At 38.8% G+C, this 19,760-nt stretch overlaps 1 protein-coding gene across 16 annotated transcripts in view; it reads right to left on the reverse strand.

The window, feature by feature from the left end:
• Nucleotides 1-19,760, reverse strand: part of LOC129729718 (protein NDRG3) — a 136,002-nt gene that overhangs the window by 12,040 nt on the left and 104,202 nt on the right. For 13 of the 16 annotated variants that reach the window (XM_055688492.1, XM_055688491.1, XM_055688483.1 and 10 more), the window contains 7 exons: nucleotides 11,754-11,947; nucleotides 11,294-11,414; nucleotides 11,047-11,188; nucleotides 10,783-10,962; nucleotides 4,868-4,988; nucleotides 4,628-4,740; nucleotides 3,823-3,907 (listed from right to left, as the gene is read on the reverse strand). In XM_055688492.1, coding sequence (XP_055544467.1) covers nucleotides 3,823-3,907; nucleotides 4,628-4,740; nucleotides 4,868-4,988; nucleotides 10,783-10,962; nucleotides 11,047-11,188; nucleotides 11,294-11,414; nucleotides 11,754-11,947 — 956 coding nt within the window. Of the gene's footprint in view, nucleotides 1-1,238; nucleotides 2,589-3,822; nucleotides 3,908-4,627; nucleotides 4,741-4,867; nucleotides 4,989-10,782; nucleotides 10,963-11,046; nucleotides 11,189-11,293; nucleotides 11,415-11,753; nucleotides 11,948-12,020; nucleotides 13,267-19,760 lie in introns of those variants that run through there. The other 3 variants (XM_055688497.1, XM_055688487.1, XM_055688486.1) reach the window with 3 other exon arrangements.

Raw genomic sequence — 19,760 nt, forward strand, 5'->3', positions numbered from 1 at the left:
AAAATGTTCTAAGATTTTATTCATTCAACTAAGCTGCCCTCACAACTTTGCGAAATTTATTGTTTTGACAATCACAGAAAAAGTTATAGACAATAAACTGGATTTAGGGAGGGGTGTTCAACAAAAAACTTTATTTTGTTGTTTCCAACGCACAGATAGGACATCGCAGTATTCAGCAATTGTTTTTTTTTTTCTAAATTTTTCCACAACTTTGCTGAAGAAATCAATCTGGTAAATTGAAAATTAGAAAAAAAAATTTATCTAACGGTTAGGTGGATTGATCAAAAACCGAAAACGCCAAAAGTAAGCCCTTGTTCTATGAAACAATTTTGCTGAAGACATCAAGTACATGAAATCAATTTTTCACAGTCAAATCTAAAACGATTACGATTTTTCGAGCTTGGGCCACTTAAATTAAATTAAAATTTTCTCTCTGACTCTCGTCCGACTCTTTCACTAAATGTTTGGCTCATTGTAATCGCTCGACTAGTATTGATAGATTGTTCTCCTTGCAGTCTTGTTAAGTCGTGGATCTGTGTGTGAGGTATTTCTGGATTGAATTCCTGGAACCACCTTTGCTGGTGCTGGTAACACTGGTCGACAAAAGCTAAACAAATTGGCTCAAAGCTCAAACAAGGAAAAATAAAAGATCAAAACTTTTTAACCATTACTGTCAATTTTGGTGCCCCTAGTGGATGCAGAAGTGCGTCTAAAGGCCGGTAAGTGATTGCTCACGAAGTTCGTCGCTTCATCGTTGCTTACGAGAAAACTCATTTAATTCTCTGAAAAAGTTGTCTTTTTATCTTTTTTTTGCTACAAGCGTCGTCCGCGTACAAGTGTATCGCTCCGCACTCTCATATTGTCCTTGACTACCCAGGTGTTGGAAGTTCGCCACAGCTATCGGTTGTGTCGTTTGAATGTTCGAAACCCAGTGATTATCAAATCAACAAAAAAAAATTCTGAAACTAATCGATCTAAGAACGGTTGCAACATAATTCTCTTCTCAGAGATTGAGGTCAAATACTCTCTTTAAAAAGTGTCGTCATTAGTGATGAACTGGTTCTTTAAAATGGCAGGTGCTCGCTTACCCTCAGAGAGCAATTTACATTTAAATGGTTTGTGGAATTTCGTGAAAACTTTTTATAGAGTATAGTGGGCCATAAAAAGCCCTATCCTGATGACTGATAGCTCCAAAACCAACAACTGAAAATAAGAATGTCATCAACCAAAGAAAAATATTTTCATCCTAGACATCAGCAAAATATTTTTCAACTATCAATATATCAAATATTTATTAGTATTCGTTTCTTCGGTAAACAACATACAGTAAACATAATAATACATACATGAAAAAAAAAACTAGATATGCATAAAATAGTGTGACACACATATCCCTAACGATCTACTAATTTCACTGAATTAAACTCAACTAAACTAAATAAAATGTGCAACACAAACTGAACTCATCTGTTGATTGGACAATATTGACAAAGGATAATTTAAAAATACATATGACGTTACGGTTTGGTTTTATGTTTTTTTGGTACTTACTAAAATACTACTAGAATGCGTTCGTAAAAATAAAGGTAAAATTAAATATTGCGGCTTATCGAATGATGATGATGTTTAAAACAGGCTACGACGATGGCACTCATTCCGTGCGGCCATTTCCTTCATTCGAGGGGGAAACCAGCACTTTCGAAACTGCAGCGGGGCGCGCGCGTGTGTGTGTGTGGTTTCGTGCAGCGAACAGGAACGACACAATATCGAGAGTGCGCCCGTGTGTCGGTATAGTAGGTATATCAAAAGATGAGGAGAATTTTTATTTTGAAACGAAGGCACTCTAATTTTTACATGTTTTTTGTTTAAAGATTCGGACTCATAAAACGAGTATACATGTTGCGAACAGCTTACATAAAAATGCGGAAGTGAATGTGTGACTGCTTTTTTTTCAACAGCTGTGGTTGATTGAAATTTCTGGTCAAGTGTGATGGCATCTACGCCTAGAGGATTTTTGTTCAATTGTTCGTACGAAGACACATACTCACACTCTCATTCATCTCGATCAAGTTTCTTGTAGCAAACGAAAACTAAACTAAAATTTGTAGTTTACAACAAACTGAAATCAATTGTTTTTCGGTTTCGTAATGTGTAGTCGAATTGCGATTAAATTACCATTGCTGTATGTGTGCAGATGGGTGTGCGTTTGATTTTTTTCTGGAAACAATTCCTTGTTTGTAACGGAATGCGATTGTGCTTGTGGCAAGTGTGCGTGCGTGCGTGCATGGCGTGGTAACCGGGTTTTGAGTGGATTGTCTTCGAGCAAAGCGATTTCCTATGCAAGCTTTCGTAGGCATGCCAATTTTCGTTGAGGCTGGGTCACTAGCATTTTATATGTGGGTATATATGTGTGTGTGGGAGAAATTATGCATAGGATAAAAAGTAGGTGTTTGTGCACGCGCTCCTCCTCTCACACAAACTCGCACGTTCTCGTTCGTTGATTTGCTCATTTACGGTTTATTAGTAATTCAAGCTTTCTACTGTGCCCGAGCGGGAGAGTTTTCCTAGCTTTTGCAAAGCGCCAACAGCTGAATAAACAAAAATAAAAAAGAAAAAAAAGATGTGGTCAAAATTTTTTGGTTTGGATTTGAACAAAGATTTTCCTCAGAAACAATAACAGCAGCCTAATTTGCCTATTGAAAAAAAAAATTACTTAATATTTTTTTTATCTTTTTTCATCAAACACACTTCTTCCACTTCTTTCTCAAAAATTAAAATAGTATATTATTTGATATTTGCTCTCATTATTCTAATGAAATCCAGCAAACTACATGTGCAAATGACGAGAGGTGAACACCGAAAATAAAGGAAACTGAAAAACTATTGAAAGAAAAATAAATATTTCACGCGACGATTATTGGGCCCCGTAGAGTCAACCGAAACAACGAAGGTTTGTCACGAAATCATATTAGTATACTATTTACTAAATTGTTTTCTGATATTCATCAGACTTAACTAACAGCGAAACGTACGAACAGACACAGATGCAAGTTAGAGTGGACCAAAGAGGAAAATTTCCGATTCACTCGTTGTTTGTAATCTTCTTTGAAGTTTTTTTTTCCTATAGAAAATAACAGTTCCGAGGGAATAATAATGAAATAAAAGCCAATAGTGAGTTCGACAGCGTCGGAAGCTTTCGCGTGTTCAGAGTCTCTGGATATAAAACCCAGAAGGTCGTTTTATTGAAATCTATTTTTTCGTTATCAGCAGTCAACAAGCCGTTGGAAAAATTACATTGTTATCTACTAGCAGTTTTGTGCTGCGCAAGCAGTTTACAGAAATCAATTTAATTTACAATGAAACCAACAGCTATCATATTTTCGATTGCGTGTGTTTTTTTCTAATTTATGCTTTCTGAACAAATGACACTTGATGTAGTAAAATGTTGGATGGAGAATTGATCATACAGTATCTTCTAGGCAACTCAATAATAAATGCGTACTTCAACGTGAACTGGATGACTTGGAAGCTTGTAAACAATATTCTGTGAGTGATCAATGAGCAAGCAATAATTTAGTTTTTTTTTGGTTTCCAAAATATTTGTACTTGATTTTTTTCGCTATTGTGTGTACTAATTGCGCAGAAATTTTGCTCGCTGCAGTCATTTGGTTTTGTTCAGATTAGAATCTCAATCTTATAGCTGCTGATAAAATTAGCCTGATTTTGTTACAAATTATTCTATTCAACATTTTTGTTTTCTCTGTGTTTGATCATTTTCGCTATAGGACTGGAGACACTGGAAGAAAAAGTTTTAGAACTTACCGTAGCCTTCACCCTGCAGGAACAATCGGAATGCTTCAGCCAGTTTGCCAGGTTGCTCTTCCAGAACCAGACCGCAGTCGGAAATCTGAAGGAAAGTGAGAGCGGTATTATTACTGCTTTTTCTAAGATCGTGATAGTACTTTAAAACTAAACCTACTTTTATCTCGAGAAATACATCAAGGTGACAAAATGTATATCCAAATAATATTGTTTGCTTTTTCTTCAGTTACTGTTCAATCGATCGTAAGCGTATCGAACGCTCTCTTTTCGAAGACTACCCATCGTTGCTCGGAGGGAGAAAAAACTTTCTTCATTAAACGAAAGAAATACCGAAAGGAAAAAGTTTTCTTCGTCGGTTCCAACTGAACTAACAATCACCACTGCGATACGCTATGTGATATTTCAATCTTTTTAATAGAAATGCGCCGTTTTTCTTAGAACTGTAGCTTCCTCTAGCATCGTATTCATAGCTTTAATAAATCACAACAATCATGCTAACAAACAGAATCCAGAATGCCAAAACTTAACCCAAATAATGTCATCTTTTTCTGCAGATCAACTATTCATAGCGTGCAAAGAAAAGGTCACAATTTTATATGCGAGAAATGTGACAGTGGAAAGTTACACACCGCTGTCAAGGCCATCTTCATTCGTACAAATTATGGTGAAGTAAAATACCAGGCCATTCATTACTGTGAGCGCTGAGAGCGAACCAGCACCTGCACCACCCACCCTACGTTTTCCCGGGCAGTTTGCCCCGGTAACTGGGGAGCGTCAAACGTTAGAATCAAAGGATAATAATTACCTTCATCCAATTAGTCTTCTCCGGCACCAGTCTGCCATTAAATGTCACGGTATCGTCAATATGAGGCGATAATGCGCCAGTAATGTTAAGGACTGGCATTTTCAGCGATGCAGCTGGGGTGACAGGATGCAGGGGCAACATAGAAAACAGAGGAATGGGAAAAAATAAGTCGTTAATTTTCCTGTCGCTCGGTGAACCGTTCCGCACTGCTCTAGGGGGTACACGGCGGCGGTTACCTACCTGTTTGAGGTGAGCCCGACGGTGTCCGGGCGATGTTCAGATCGGTTCGCTTGATGTATGAATCGATGAGCATGGCTAGATTGACGGGATTTATCGACCGCTCGAAGTTGGATTTGTACAGCTGGAAAAAGAAAAGCCTTGTGAGTTTTGGTATTCAAAAGAGCATTAATGGGCCAACAATAGCCAAATGATTATTCCTAATGATATCGAAGTACTAACAAAATTCAAGTTAACCTTCACCCTTCACTGCTTTGAACCTTTACCCTTCACTCCATCCGCAAGTTACCACACTAAGCAGGTATATCTCTTCAAAAGAACATAAACAGTATGTATTACTAACTACAAACATTCATAAAGTAAGGTATCGGCTTTATTATCATCAAGTTTGTCCTATTATCGTCAAGGAGGTTAACGATGTCCTAGAGCATATTTTTCTTGCATTAAAGTTATTCATATTGCAGCGCATCTTCCTACAAAAGATTGGTTATTTATGACTTGATTAACCCCCCGAACGACAATCCTGACGATAATAGAGTCGATACTCTAAAAAACACGCTATCTGTTTTCCTTGAATTGCAAAAACATTTTCGCGAGGGTCTTGGTTGTTTGCCGGAATGGTAGTATTTATACTCCCGAGCTTATGCAATGCATACCCTTCCAGCTTTAGCAACTTTCTGGACACTGGGCTGGTCATAGAGTTGCACCAGCTCGTGGTTCATCCTTCGCCTCCATAAGCCGTCCGCAAATACTCCATTGAAGATGGTCCTTAGCGCACGTCGTTCGAAAACGGCTAGTGCTTGCAAGTCCTCCTCGAACATTGTCCATGTCTCGTACCCGTAGAGGACTACCGGTCTTATGAGCGCCTTGCCACAATGTTTTGTGGAGTCCGTAGTAGACACGACTTCCAGCTGCAATATATCTGCGGATTTCTCTGCCGCAGTTGTTGTCTAATGTAGTTGTTCTGTATCCCAGATCCTTACTATCAGCTGATGCAAACAGGAAGTCAACCTATTCTTGCCCAGCTGTTGATAGCCGAACGTCGTCACATTTTGACCTTCAGGAGATAGTGGTCAGAACTGATGTTTGCGCAACGATAGATTCGGGCGTCGAGAATACGAGAAGTGCCTTCCGTCAATCAAAACGTGATCGATCTGTGTGGTGATCTCCAGGTGTATTGGTATGGAAGGCTATGCTGGAAGTAGGTACTACGTATGGCTTTGTTCCTGGAAGTGGCGAAGTCAATGAGTTGAAGGAGTATAGGAGGGTTGGGGATCCCTAAGAAAGTATGAAAATTGAGGTAGTCCATAAAGTTGTTCAGAAGAACAAGGGCTTCTGAATGGTGGAAAGCTTAGTACGAAACTCCATAGCTGTGTAGGGCTAGTGAGCACGCTATTCTTCATATTTTGATCTTAACGATGCCGATCTTTTAGAAAACTGCGGTCTTCAGCAAAGTTGTTCATAAGGTTAAGGGCCTCTGAATGATGAGTAGTTTAGTATGGAATTTCATGGTTTTGTGGCGCTAGTGTGTATGAAATTCTTCATATTTTGACCTTGACTTATCTCACGATTCCGACCTCTTAGAAAGTAGTGGTCTTCAGTATAGTTGTTCAGAAGACTAAGGCTTGCAAATAGTAGCCAGCTCAGTACGAAATTCCATCGGAGCTAGTGAGCACACAATTCTTCTTATTTTGACCTTAACTTATCTCTCGATTCTCCTAGAAAATTGTTGTTTTAGTATAGGTGTTCAGGAGATGAAGGGTTTCTGGATTATGGATAATTTATTATGAAATTTCTTCACTTTGTGGCGCTAATGTGCCCGCAATTCCTTATATTTTGACCTTAGCTTATCTCACTGCGAACTTCAGCAAAGTTGTTCGTAAGGGTAAGGGCTTCTGAATGGGGAGCAGTTTAGTAAGGAATTTCACGGTTTTGTATCGCTAGTGTGTATCTTCATATTTTGACCTTGGCTTATCCCTCGACTCCGACCTCCTAGGAAATTGCGGTCTTCAGAAGATCAAGGGGCTTCTAAATGATGGACAGCTTAGTACGGAATTTCATAGCTGTGTAGAGTTAGTGAGCTCTTAATTATTCATATTTTGACCTTGACTTATCTCACGATTCTCATGTCCTAGAAAACTGTGATCTTCTGTAAAGTTGTTCAGAAGGTCAAGGACTTTTGCATGGTGGACAATTTAAAACGGAATTCCATTGCTATGTGAGATAGTGTGCACACAATTCTTCGTAGTTTTACCATAAGCTATCTTTTTGCGGTCTTCAGCAAAGTTATTTATTTATTTATTTATTCATTTAATTATAGTGACTTTTACTTTTAGTCATTCGTCACTTTTCAGCATAGTTGTTCAGAAGGTAAACGGTCTCTGGATGGTGGACAGCTTAGCACGGAGCTCCACCACTATGTGGCGCTAGTGTGTATGCAATTTTGCGTTTGGACCTTAACTTATCTCACGATTCTGATCTCCTAGAAACCTGTGGTTTTTAGTAAAGTTGTTCAGGAGATGAAGGGTTTCTATATAATGGACAATTTAGTATGGAATTTCTTCCCTTTGTGGCCATAATGTGCCCGCAATTCTTGATGTTTCGGCCTTAACTTATCTCACTGCGATCCTCAGTAACGTTGTTCAGAAGGTTAAGGACTTTTGAATGGTGAGCAGTTTAGTATAGAATTTCATGGTTTCATGGTAACTCTTCGTATTTTGACCTTAGCTTATCTCACGATTCCGACCTCCCAGGAAATTGTGGTCTTCCACACGGTTCTTCAGAAGATCAAAGGGCTTTTGGATGGTGGATGAGTTAGTACGGAGTTCCACAGCTGTGTGGAGCTAGTGGGCACCTAATTATTCATATTTTGACCTTAACTTATCTCACGATTCTTATGTCCTAGAAAACTGTGGTCTTCTGTAAAGTTGTTCAGGAGATAGTGGGTTTCTGAATGGTGAACTATTTAGTACGGAGTTACCTTCTGGGTGGCCGTCAGTCTGGTAGAAAATTCCAGCATAATGTAGTGCTCGTATTGCGTTTCATATTTTGACCTTAACTTATCTCACGCGCCTGATCTCCCAGTAAATTTCAGTCTTCAGTAAAGTTGTTTCGAAGAAAAAAGGTACGGCATTTCTTCGTTCTTCGTTCTGTAGCGCTAGTGTGCACGCTATTCTCCTGTTTTGACCATAACTTTTTCACGCGACTAATCTTCTAGAAAACAGCGGTTTTCGGCAAAGCTGTTCAGAAGGTCAAAAACTTTTGGATGGTGGACAATTTACAACGCTTCCATTGCTATGTGGAGGTAGTGTGCACGCAATTCTCTGTAGTATAACTATAAATTATCTTACTGCGGTCTTCAGCAAAGTTGTTCGGTAGATCAATGGATTCTGGATAATGGACTCCTAAATTCTTCGTGTTTTGATCGTAATTTATCTTACTGGATGGTGGACAGCTCAGCACGGAGCTCCACCAGTATGTGGCGCTAGTGTGTATGCAATTTTTCATGTTTGGGCCTTAACTTATCTCACGATTTTGATTTCCCAGAAAACTTCGGTCTTCAGCAAAGTTGTTCAGAAGGCCTCATTCTTTGGGGTGGTGGACCAGCGTAATGTTGCGCCAGTGTGCAAGCAATTCTTCGTATTTTGATTTTAACTTATCACACGATTCTGATCTTTCAAAAAACTGTGGTCTTCTGCAAAATTATTCCAAAGATTAAGGGCTTCTGAATGATGACTAATTCAGAGCGAAAATCTATCGTTATGTGACGCTTGTGCGATTTCAGCAAAGTTTTCAAAATGACAAGAGCTTTTGGATAGTGAACAGTTTAGTACGGAATTCTATCGCTGTGGTACTAGTGTGCCCGCAGTTTTCCGTATTTTGACTTAACTTATCTCACGATTCCGAACTCTTGAAAAGCTACCTTCTTCAGCAAAAGTGTTCAGAAGGTTAAGGGTCTTTGAATGGCGGACAGTTTAGTACAGAACTCTATCACTATGTGACGCTAGTCACGATTATGAAAGCTACGGTTTTCAGCAAAGTTGTTTAGAAGGTCAAGAGCTTCTGCAGGTTTCTACCGCTATTTGGCGAACATGCAATTTTGCATGCTGTATTGTCATATTTTGACATTACCTTAACCCGCGAATTTTATTTGCTAGATAATTGCGGTCTTCGGCTAATGCCACCAGTGATGGTAATGTCTACTAAGAAATATCCTAACTTTATGGGTATTGCCATGAGTTATTTCGGACCAGCGTAAACACTACTACAATCCAATGCTACCTATTGTATCCTGCTTAAATAGGATCACTTCTTTGAAATGAACACAAGAAATAGTAAATCAATCATTTGAAAAATTTAAAACAACAAAATTCTACGAAAAATTCATTGCTGAGTTGCTGAATAACGAAACTTTCAAAGTAGTTGGATTCTTGAGGTAAATTTAGTTTACAACACTCAAAACTAAACGAACACTAGCGCCAGCTTGAACAACCGCACAAAGTTGCTCCTCCGTGATGTAGCAGAACTAGTGAAGTTGCACAAATAACCACCGTAAGATGGCTAACTTGGGAATAATTACCCTTTTCAATGTACAATTCAGCAGCTTCCACTTTGTATCGATAGGTCGATAACGGCGCCGGCTGCATTCTTACGGTCGGTTGGGGAAGGGAGAAGAAAAGTGTTACAATCGTTGTTACCAGTGATCTAGCTCACCTCCGCATCTTCAGCGACTGTTAGGAGAAGGAAGAGTACTCCTACCACCGAAGTAAGTGATGGATTTCTATACATTTATCCTGGCGGACACACGGAGAACACCTCGAGTAAATTTGTTGGATAGGACCATATGCAGATAACTATACTCGAAAATGTAAAAATTATTCCCCGAAAGTACTTTGAGTAACATTTGACACTCTCTGTTTACGCATGGAAATTTATGTGAAAAAACGAGACTCGTCAATAAGCAATAAGAGTGGGAACGAACAAAAATTATAAAAAACAGCACTTAGTTGAGCGCGTCAATTCTAAAATTCGCGGAAAAAATAAACTTTTCAATCTTGTCTGCTACATACTTTCCACCAAGACTCAAGAGCAGTATTAATTCCAATTGCGAATCAAGCTAAAAATCAGAAGAAAAAGAGTAAAGAAGTTAAAAGCAGTAAATACTCGGGAATTGGATTTTGTGCATTCAACCGAAACTCTGGAAAAACGATTTGAAAATGAAAAAAACTATTATTAACATAGTGCGTGAGAAAAGTCGGTGTTCTCGGAGTAATCCGTATTAAAACACGTGCATTCCGAAATCCCTGTAAAAACGCATGAATTGTTAGGTGACCTATAAATGGATTCCAGAAAGCTTCACATTCCATAGTGTGCTCCGAAAACGACCAATAAACTTGAGCGCAGCGATACGGTAACTCAAATGGTGATGATTAAAAAGTTTTGTTTACACAATTTTCAATTCAATTATATGTTATTCAATCATATAAGTTGTGTATCATTAAAGCATTAATCATTCCGTCAGAAAAAAGCTTGGAAGATTTGCTTCGCAGACTGAGAAAGAAGAAGTGCAAAAAAACATAAATGCATATTCTTCTGAGTTTTTTTTTCTGTTATTTCAATCACTATTTTAAAATGCTAGAACTTGAATCGGTTGAATCAGCGTCTTCAAGTGAAGGTTTAATGGTGAAGGTGCATACATTGAACAACAGACAGGTTGCTAGCGAATCGTTGAAAAACATCCTGATTTCTATTGATTGTTAGTCGCATCAAGTTTTGATTGATCTATAGCAAGCTTTCACCAGAAAAAAACGTCTTTGATCTGCTGATTAGTGCGTTCGAATGTCGTTCAGTTTTTATCAATCTAAAACGACTGGATGTCGCGATTTTTTTATTATTTTATAAACCCCACCCCATCTCACCTGAACAAGATCCAGATTTCGCTCCTCCGGATTCCGCCCGAAGTGGTGCCACATCAGATAGTCCAGTACGCCCTGAGTCATGCCTTTGGTGCGAAGATTACGCGAATTCAGCAGCTGGTAGCCCCATTCGATCCATCCGGCCGCTGTGGAGCTACAGTTGATGAGGCAGAGTGCACCGACCTAGAACGAAAGTGTCTTTTTATTACCTACAACACCTATCGGACGAACTGCAAACACACGCAACCAGCCGGTTAACACGCTTACCTTATCGGGGTTCGACAGCGCGAACCGGGCCAGAATGTTGGCTCCAGCGCCGACCCCAAAACCGATGATGGATTTCAGGTTGAAATGTGACATAACAAATAGCAGCTGCGCTGCAAGTTCATCAAACGTCGGGTAAACATAGCTGTGCAGAGAAGAGAACGAAGGGAAAACACAAAAGCGAGTGCATTATTTAATGGTCTATTATCGACACGTACATCCGCACACTCGATGGAACATCGTCACTTACTCTTCCGGAAAGGTGGGTGCACCTTCCTCCTGGCCTGGAGCGTTTACGTGATACACGCAAAAGTTGTCCAACAGGGCTCGCATCGTGGGGAAGTTAAAGAATCCAGCAAAGCTTGATGCATCTGCGGAAGATGAAAGCAGAACTTAGAGAGGGGATTCTATTCGTTCGCATTGAAACGATTGTCATTTGGAAGCAATCTTCGTACAATAAAATAAAGACCGGATGGAAGGAGTCAGGTCGGACGTCGGGGTAATCGAATTATACCGGCAAAAGGCTCTAGGAAATGGCTGCCAAGTGGAGCAAAGAATTGTTCTCTTGTTGCACTTAGTAGAGAAAGATACATGGGGAAAGTTCCCTTTTGCTCTAGTTTCCAGAAAGTGTAATTGTTAGTCCAAATTGAGTTATACCTTCCGGAAGGAAATTAGAACTTTTTTGCTTGACAGCGTTGGCAAATACTTACAGTTCAATCCCAGGTCGTGGTACGTTAGGATTGCCGGTTTTGTTGTATCGCCCTGCACTGCGACCAGAATGTCACCTTTATCGGTCGGAACCCTTCCCAGGTCACATTGACCCACGATGGAGCCGCGCTGATTCGGGTACTGCAATTGAACGGAGCGAAGCTCGATATCGTCCATGGGATCCACGGGCATGGCTCTGTTGGGAACGGGCAAAAGAAAAATGGCATGATAGCATCAAAGTTATTAACACTTAAATTTAATAAAATTACGTTTGATAATACGCCTCGCCGGCTGGCGTGTCTGCTGTGTCGTTAAGGCTACATTACGACTTTTGAAGTTTTATGAAATCTTTACACCTTTGCTGCGAAGGTACGGTATTGTAAAATGTGGTGGTGGTGTGAGATTACTTAAGAATTCACTTTGAAATACCGCAACTCTTTGTGAGGAAATTATATCTCTTCAAAATTCAGATTGTTAAATGAAAACGGGGAATTGATTTATTTCGAGAATAAAGTTATACGACGACTTAGTGTGATTGTCACTGAGCTGTATCTTCTTGGAGTTATATCGATTAGTTCAGTAATAATAGAGGTGGATACTTTAAGAGGTGCGATTACTGTCATGTAAAAAAACCAGCGCTGTCGAAAGAAATATAACACTACTCTGTACGAGATTAACGATTTGAACCAAATTGGCAATAAATGAAACTTTATAAATTTGAAAATATGTGTGGTGCTTAGCAGAAGGTTCAATTGACAACATTTTTTAAACATAGATAAGAACGCGAGGCTATTTCTATATCAAATACCAAGGCATCCCTTCAGATATTTTCTTTTTTTTTTATTGGAAGTTTTTTTTTGGTATAAAATTTTGGATATCAGTCTAATATTATTTTGACGATATTGTGTAAGTGTGATATAAATTGATTTTCGCCTGCTTTTCAAAACCACTAATAGTCGTGTCCTTTTACGACCATGTTATGTATTGATAATTCATTCTCAACATTCCCATGACTGTCATATGTGAAAAAAAAAATCCAATGACTTATCATATACTTAATTCTCTTATATAAACTTTAATCTATTGTGATATTGTCCAGATGTTTGTTGTATTCCACACTTTTCTTTTAACAAACATCACTATTGAGAGCAAGTGACATGATTATTTTTATCCGTGTTTGTGTGTGAATATGGCTTCTGGAATTTTCTTTTACGCTTACTGCTTTACTATACTAAACCTCGTTACTTCTAAGTATCATCAATTATAATTCCGTTGAAAGGCTACAACTGTGTGTCCCTTTGACCAGTTTTATTATAAGAGAGACTTATTTTCATATCATCGGATATTACTATACTTCGATGGCAACTGCAAACACACGCAACCAGCCGGTTAACACCAATGAATAAAAAGCATGATGTTATCTGAATTACTCAGAGTTTGTGTTTCATATCATTTTGATCATTTTTTTTTTCAAATTATATTTTCGATGGCATTGTCATAACATGATATTTTTCTGTGCATGTTATTTTCATGATTTTCATATATTTTCAAATACAATTTCCTATTGTTGCTTAAAGAATATTTTATTATTTGTTTCATTATTATAGATTCATACACCAATGACATTTTTGATTTACCCGTTTTCAGTTTCTTTTAGAATTTGTGGTCCACCATGGGTTTTCAGATTTTAACTTGTGTTCAAGACATTTCATAAAAGTTTTGTCTTCCAAGTTCCATCTCCATTATTAAAATTATTATTATTAAAATTTGTTAATTATGAATTTTACATGATTTTCGTAAAAAAACCTTTGATGATTTTAATACCTATCCTCCTATCCTTTCTTAGTTTTTCTCATCCAAAAAAAGTCATAATTTTTTTTAATTCTTCTAATTAATTCCAAAACTGAAAATACTTTATGGAAAATTATTTAAGTTATGATACATTGTTATGATTTGTTGGAAAGATCTGTTAGAATTTAATGATAAACGTTCGATTAGTTATTTCGACATTTAACCTGGCATAGTTCTAAAGATCTTCGACATTGAAAAAAACCAATAATTTTACAAAAATTGAAATTATTCTGATAACGTTTATTCAACTTTATCCTTTATATTGAGTATCAGTAACCCTCCTTATTATTGAATCATGAAATGGCGAAAATTGCGGCGATTCTGAGCTCAATATGGGATCATTTCCTATTTTTGATTTTTTTTTATGGCCTCTAGAAGCACTTTTCGGAAATTCTGCATTAAATTTGAAATAATTTTCCGTTTTGGTTTTTTTTGGCCCTCAGAAGCACTTTTTGGCGGTCCTGAGCTGAATTTGGGATCATTCTCTATTTTGGCTTTTTCCGGCCATTAGAAGCACTTTACGACGATTCTTAATTTGGGATCTTTTTTTTTTTACTTTTCTGGCCCTTAGGAGCACATTGCGGCGATTCTGACCTTAATTTGTGATTTTTTTATATTTCGGCCTTTTTTGGCCTTTAGAAGCACTTTTCGGCTCAATCTGGGATCATTTTCTATTTTGACTTTCTCTGGCCTTTAGAAGCACTTTTCGGCGATTCAGAGCTTAATTTGGAATCATTTCCTAGTTCTTCCTTCTCGAGCCTTCAGAAGCACTTTCCGATGATTAGGAGCTCAATTTGGGATCGTTTTCTATTTTGGCTTTTTTAGAAGTACTTTTCGACGATTCTGATTCTAATTTGGGACCATTTTCCAGTTCATCCTTCTGGAGCCTTCAGAAACACTTTTCGATGATTCTGAACTCAATTTGGGATCGTTTTCTATTTGGGCTTTTTCTGGTTTCCAGAAGCACTTTTCGGCGATTCTGGGCTGATCTTGAAATTATTTTATATTTTGACTTTTTCTGGCCTTTAGAAGCGCTTTTCAGCGATTCAGAGCTTAATTTGGAATCATTTCCTAGTGCTTCCTTTTCGAGCTTTCAGAAGCACTTGCCGATGATATCGAGCTCAATTTGGGATCATTTTCTGTTTTGGCTTTTTCTGGCCTTTGGCAGCACTGTTCGGCGATTCTGACCTTAATTTGGGACTATTTTATATTTTGGCCTTTTCTGGCCTTTAGAAGCACTTTTCCGTGATTCTGAGCTCAATTTGTTTTTTTTTTTTCTATTTTGGCTTTTTTCTGGCCTTTAAAAGCACTTTTCGACGATTCTAAGCCTAGTTTTAGACCATTTTCTAGTTCATCCTTCTCGAGCCTTCAGAAACACTTTTCGATGATTCTGAGCTCAATTTGGGATCATTTTCTATTTTGGATTTTTCTGTTTTTCAGAAGCACTTTCCGACGATTCTGAGCTGATCTTGAAATTATTTTTTTATTTTGGCTTTTTCTGGCCTTTAGAAGCACTTTCGGCGATTCCGAGTTCAATTTGGAATCATTTTCTAAATCGACTTTTTTGACCTTTAGAAGCACTTTTCGACGTTTCAGAGCTTAATTTGGGATCATTTTCTAGTTCTTCTTTTACGGGCCTTCAGAAATACTTTTCGATGATTCTGAGCTCAATTTGGTATCATTTTCTATTTTTTTGGTTTTCAGAAGCATTTTTTGGGATTCTGAGCTAAATGGGATTATTTTATATTTAAGATTTTCCTGGTCTTTAGAAGCACTTTTCGAAAATTCTGAGCTCAATTTGGAATCATTTTCTAGTTCGGCTTTCTTGGTCTTTAGAAGCACTTTCGGCGATTCTGAACTCACTTTGGGATTATTTTCTGTTTTGGCTTTTTCTGACCTTTAGAAGCACTTTTAGTAACTCCTAATACCGAAGCAAGCAATTCCTCCAATTCAGAGTCTTTGAAGATTTCTAGCTTTTGTTCATGTGGACAGTCGCCAACATCGAAATTACGGTTTTAAAACGACCGAATAAATTACAGCCTGTTGTTTTACTTAGAGCAGCATTTCCGTAAATTGTTTCTAACTCTCGATGAACTTCAGCCACCGTTTTCTGTAGATGAAATAGGAGAGTCTAGGATTATTTGGCACGAAATCTGACATTTTCATACAACTAATAGTATATGGCGACACAATAAAATCAAAAACGTTGAGTAATCTTTTATTGATGCGTAGATTGAATGTTTTCAATGAATTTCGAATGTTTAAATTCTTTTGACTTGTTGAGAAACGACATGGGGTAAATTAACCTATAGGTGACCCCTTTCTATAGTGGAACACCCAACAGATTAACTCAATTTATGAGTTTTCGAGGGATTTTCAAAAACTTCCATCGGAAAACATGTTATCCAACCAAATTGCATCAGAATCAAGAAATACATTTATAAATCCCGATTTATGTTAAGAGAAATTGAGTTGATCTGACGAGTGGTCCAGTATAGAAAAGGGGTCCTCTATAGGGTTATTTACCCTACACTGCCTACTGTACCCAAAAAATTAAAATAAAATCAGAGAAAATTCACCTATAGTGGACTCCCCCGCCAGAATTACTCAATTTATGCGAAATTTCGAATGATTTTCAGAAAACTTCCATCCGGAAATATTTTATTCAACCAATCTGCATCACAAACATTTATAAACTCCGATTTATGTTAAGAGAAATTGAGTTATACTGACAGGTGGTCCACTATCGGTTAATAAAGCAAAGAGGTCCACTATAGGTTGATTTACACTAGTTCGTGAGGTAATCTCAGCATAACGAGGCTCTTCCGTCAAACGCGTTCAGTGGAAGAACACCGGCTGAAGGTCTAGATCACACCCTGATCATAAAATACCAGTCGCCGCTGCTATTTTCTGCGTGTGAGGAGACACTCTCTCTCAGTCACAAACATAACTTTCACAAGGCAGTGTGTATAGTTGATCAAGATGTGTTAGGAATGGGACGAAATAGTAGAGTCGTATCACCATATTGGGCTCTGAAGTACGTACCTTCCCAATAGTTTAACTGGATAAAACACCATGCCGGAGACATCGCGGATTCTAGTTTTTTCCAAAACCAAATTCACATTCTCAGTGCAACAGTTCAACAAGACAAACATTTGAAATTAGTTCATGAAGTATGAAATGACATTTTCGAAATCATTGGTGCGTATATCTGACCACATTGAACATCCCTGCGTCCGCTCCGAAAATCCCTGCGTCCGTCCGAAAATCAATATCTCGGTTAGCTACGGGGATTTCCCGGAAATGTGGAAAAACGCTTCCCGTAAACCAACTACCAATAAATTGAATAATGTTGTTTACCATTTCGAGTCCGAAAGAGTCATAACACAACCGGAAACAAAATTTACGTTCGTACAAGTTTCCAATCACCGACTATTAATAAACTATATCACAAGCAGCAAAGTTTTCACATCGCAAGTTTTCCAGTGCAAAAAAATATTACCTTTAAAACCGATAGTTTTTCCACGTCCCACAATTGCATGCAATTAATCGTGGGCTCTGCTCTGGTTGCCACAGAAACTCTGAACGAACCTGACCGAGGTATCCCATTGGATAGGTCAGTTGCCTGTGAGCCAGATTACCCGTAGCCTGTTACGTTATCGCTTCTTCCGTTCTCCTTCCATGCCAGTCCGTCCGTAGGGCGTCACGGTGGGCGGAAACGGAAAGCTTGTTTTCGTTTTTGGGTCGCCATAGCTACCAGTCATCGTGGCGACGCTCGGTGCGGTTGTTTTATTCGCTGCATATTTTCCTACCAGCGAAAAACTGGCTCACGTTCGGAACGAGTGCACACCAGGGCTAGCATATGGCCGCGAGGTGTTTACGAATGAAACCAGCTTTGGGTAACTTTAACTATGAGGTGGTTTAGCGAGCTGAAAGCGAGAATTCTAGTTTTATGTTTCGGCATCAGTTGAAAAAAAAAGGTGCAACTGGGAATGAGTGTCGATCAATATCTTTAAGTAGCTTTTTTGACTGTGAACGTTGGAAATTGAATTACCTTCCGTCGACTGTTACAAGTGAGATTACATTTCAATTTAATTATGCTTTGCTCTGCCTTCGAAATCAACGCAGATGGGACCAGCACAGTAAATCTATCTTCAAGCTACCAGTTCTGGTTTGCCGTGAGCCGACTGGACCCAGCATGGGTAAATGAAATTCCAATGTTCAATCTGTCTCGCTCTGACGGCGAACAGGACTTGCTTCGGGATATTTCAACAAGTTGATTAACGCCCTTTTGCAACTGCTGCTGCTCGTTGTTTGTTACTTAACAAACTGAGCGAAATTTGAATCGATCGATTCACCCCTCTGATTGCTCATTTCTTGTCGTAGTTTCTCCACCGACCACGATGCATGTCGACCGCTATTGAGTACCGACCGGCGAGAGCTAACGGAATTTTAAAACATTGCAGATTAATGCTGCTACCCAAGAGGGTTTCATTTCTGCAGGGTTGGCTGGGAAACGTCGTTGGAATCGTAATTAGCGTAATTAAATGAACATTACCTGTGGGCTTACAGCTTTCTTGAAAAGTTTCAACCCTAAGTGTGGTGTTACCCAAGAGAAGTAGAGTTCTACGAAGTAGAGACATTATTACGATTGGCTTCAATATTAAATGCTTACCAAAGCGCTTAGTTAATGAAAAAGCATTCTGGAAGTACCATAAACTACATCAAGATAAGTTTTGGAGCAGGAGTTGAAATTTGAGCATTTACGGTCAGTATTTGAGCTCTTTGTGCGATGTATCGAACATGGGTAAGATCGAATTTTCATCAACTTAGATGAAACCGCAGAACGCTGTTGAAAATGTATACGAAAAGCACGAAAAATAATCAAGTACATATCGTAAAGCATTTTTCTCGAATTAGCTATCGAAGCTGTACTCAACATCAAGAGAGCGACGCACACACAACTAAAGTCATTTCCTGCTCAACGCCACAATAGAACCGGTGCCATATTTCCACATGACGGCGTGTCTCTTATCGTATAAAGTACGATTATCATCACCAACTGGACAAGTAAGCAGCCAACCAACGTGATTGTCCGGCTAGTTGCCACTACATGCTTACACTACATGCACCACGCGCCTCTTCCCCCGCGAACCAAACCCGCCCACCCGCTACGCTACGAGGATAAACATGTCATTATTTCTGTCAACTCAAGAGACAAGTGCGACGCTCGGCACCAGGGAGTACCATTCTCTGGAGTAGAAACTGCCTCCGGGACACATTAGCTCTCATCGCCTTCATCAGTAACACAATAACCGGCAACGGTCGCGACTGGCACAAATTCCCAACAGGTTCCCATGCAGTCGTTCGATTTCTGGTCACGTTCCCTGTGTTTTCATCATGCTGCCCGCCCCATCAGCAGTGACAGCAAATACCACACAGCGCGAGGGAGAGCATTGGTGGAAAAGTGAAAAATCAATTCATTACCTAATAACATAACAGTAAGTTTTTCCTCCCGTCGCGATTCTGTTTCGACGTTTCGACGGAGATACAGGTACTTGTTTTTTCAGTCAGCCGTTTAGTATGTGTAGCAGTCACTGCGTAACAAAAAGCCCAAACATCACGGCAGATCAGCGGAACGAACAGGGATTCTGCTGTCCTCCCTCCAGGCGCACCACTTTGATGTGGGTCATTGATTACGGGGCTCTGTCAACAACGGATTTTTGATGAGTTGTTTTCTCTTCGGTTGACCTTCGGCCAAGCGAAAAAAAAAGGTGCGGCTCGTGCGTTTGTTTATAACTTAATACACACAATAATGAGATGTGGGGAAGCAAGAGTTGGGTGTTATTTTATGCGATGGCTTTTATAATCATAGTGTTATGTTATCCTTTATAGGTTGAGTGTTACACTAGAATTCGTAGCAAAAATCAAGGGCACTTCGGTCTACAAGTATGATAAAAACCTTGTAAGTAAAAATGATAGCTGAAGGTGACAATAAACTATATTCACATGCGCCTTCTATGCATCTTTTTCGTGTTGTAACACCATTATCTTTAAAATTTACCAAAAGAGAATTTAATTCTCAACAACAACAGAATAAACTATATTAAATGTTTTCGTGAAGAGTATCAACACTCTTTGAGATGTGTTTAAGATCA

This window comes from Wyeomyia smithii, chromosome 3, assembly GCF_029784165.1.
Source record: "Wyeomyia smithii strain HCP4-BCI-WySm-NY-G18 chromosome 3, ASM2978416v1, whole genome shotgun sequence".
Taxonomy (NCBI): Eukaryota; Metazoa; Arthropoda; class Insecta; order Diptera; family Culicidae; genus Wyeomyia; species Wyeomyia smithii.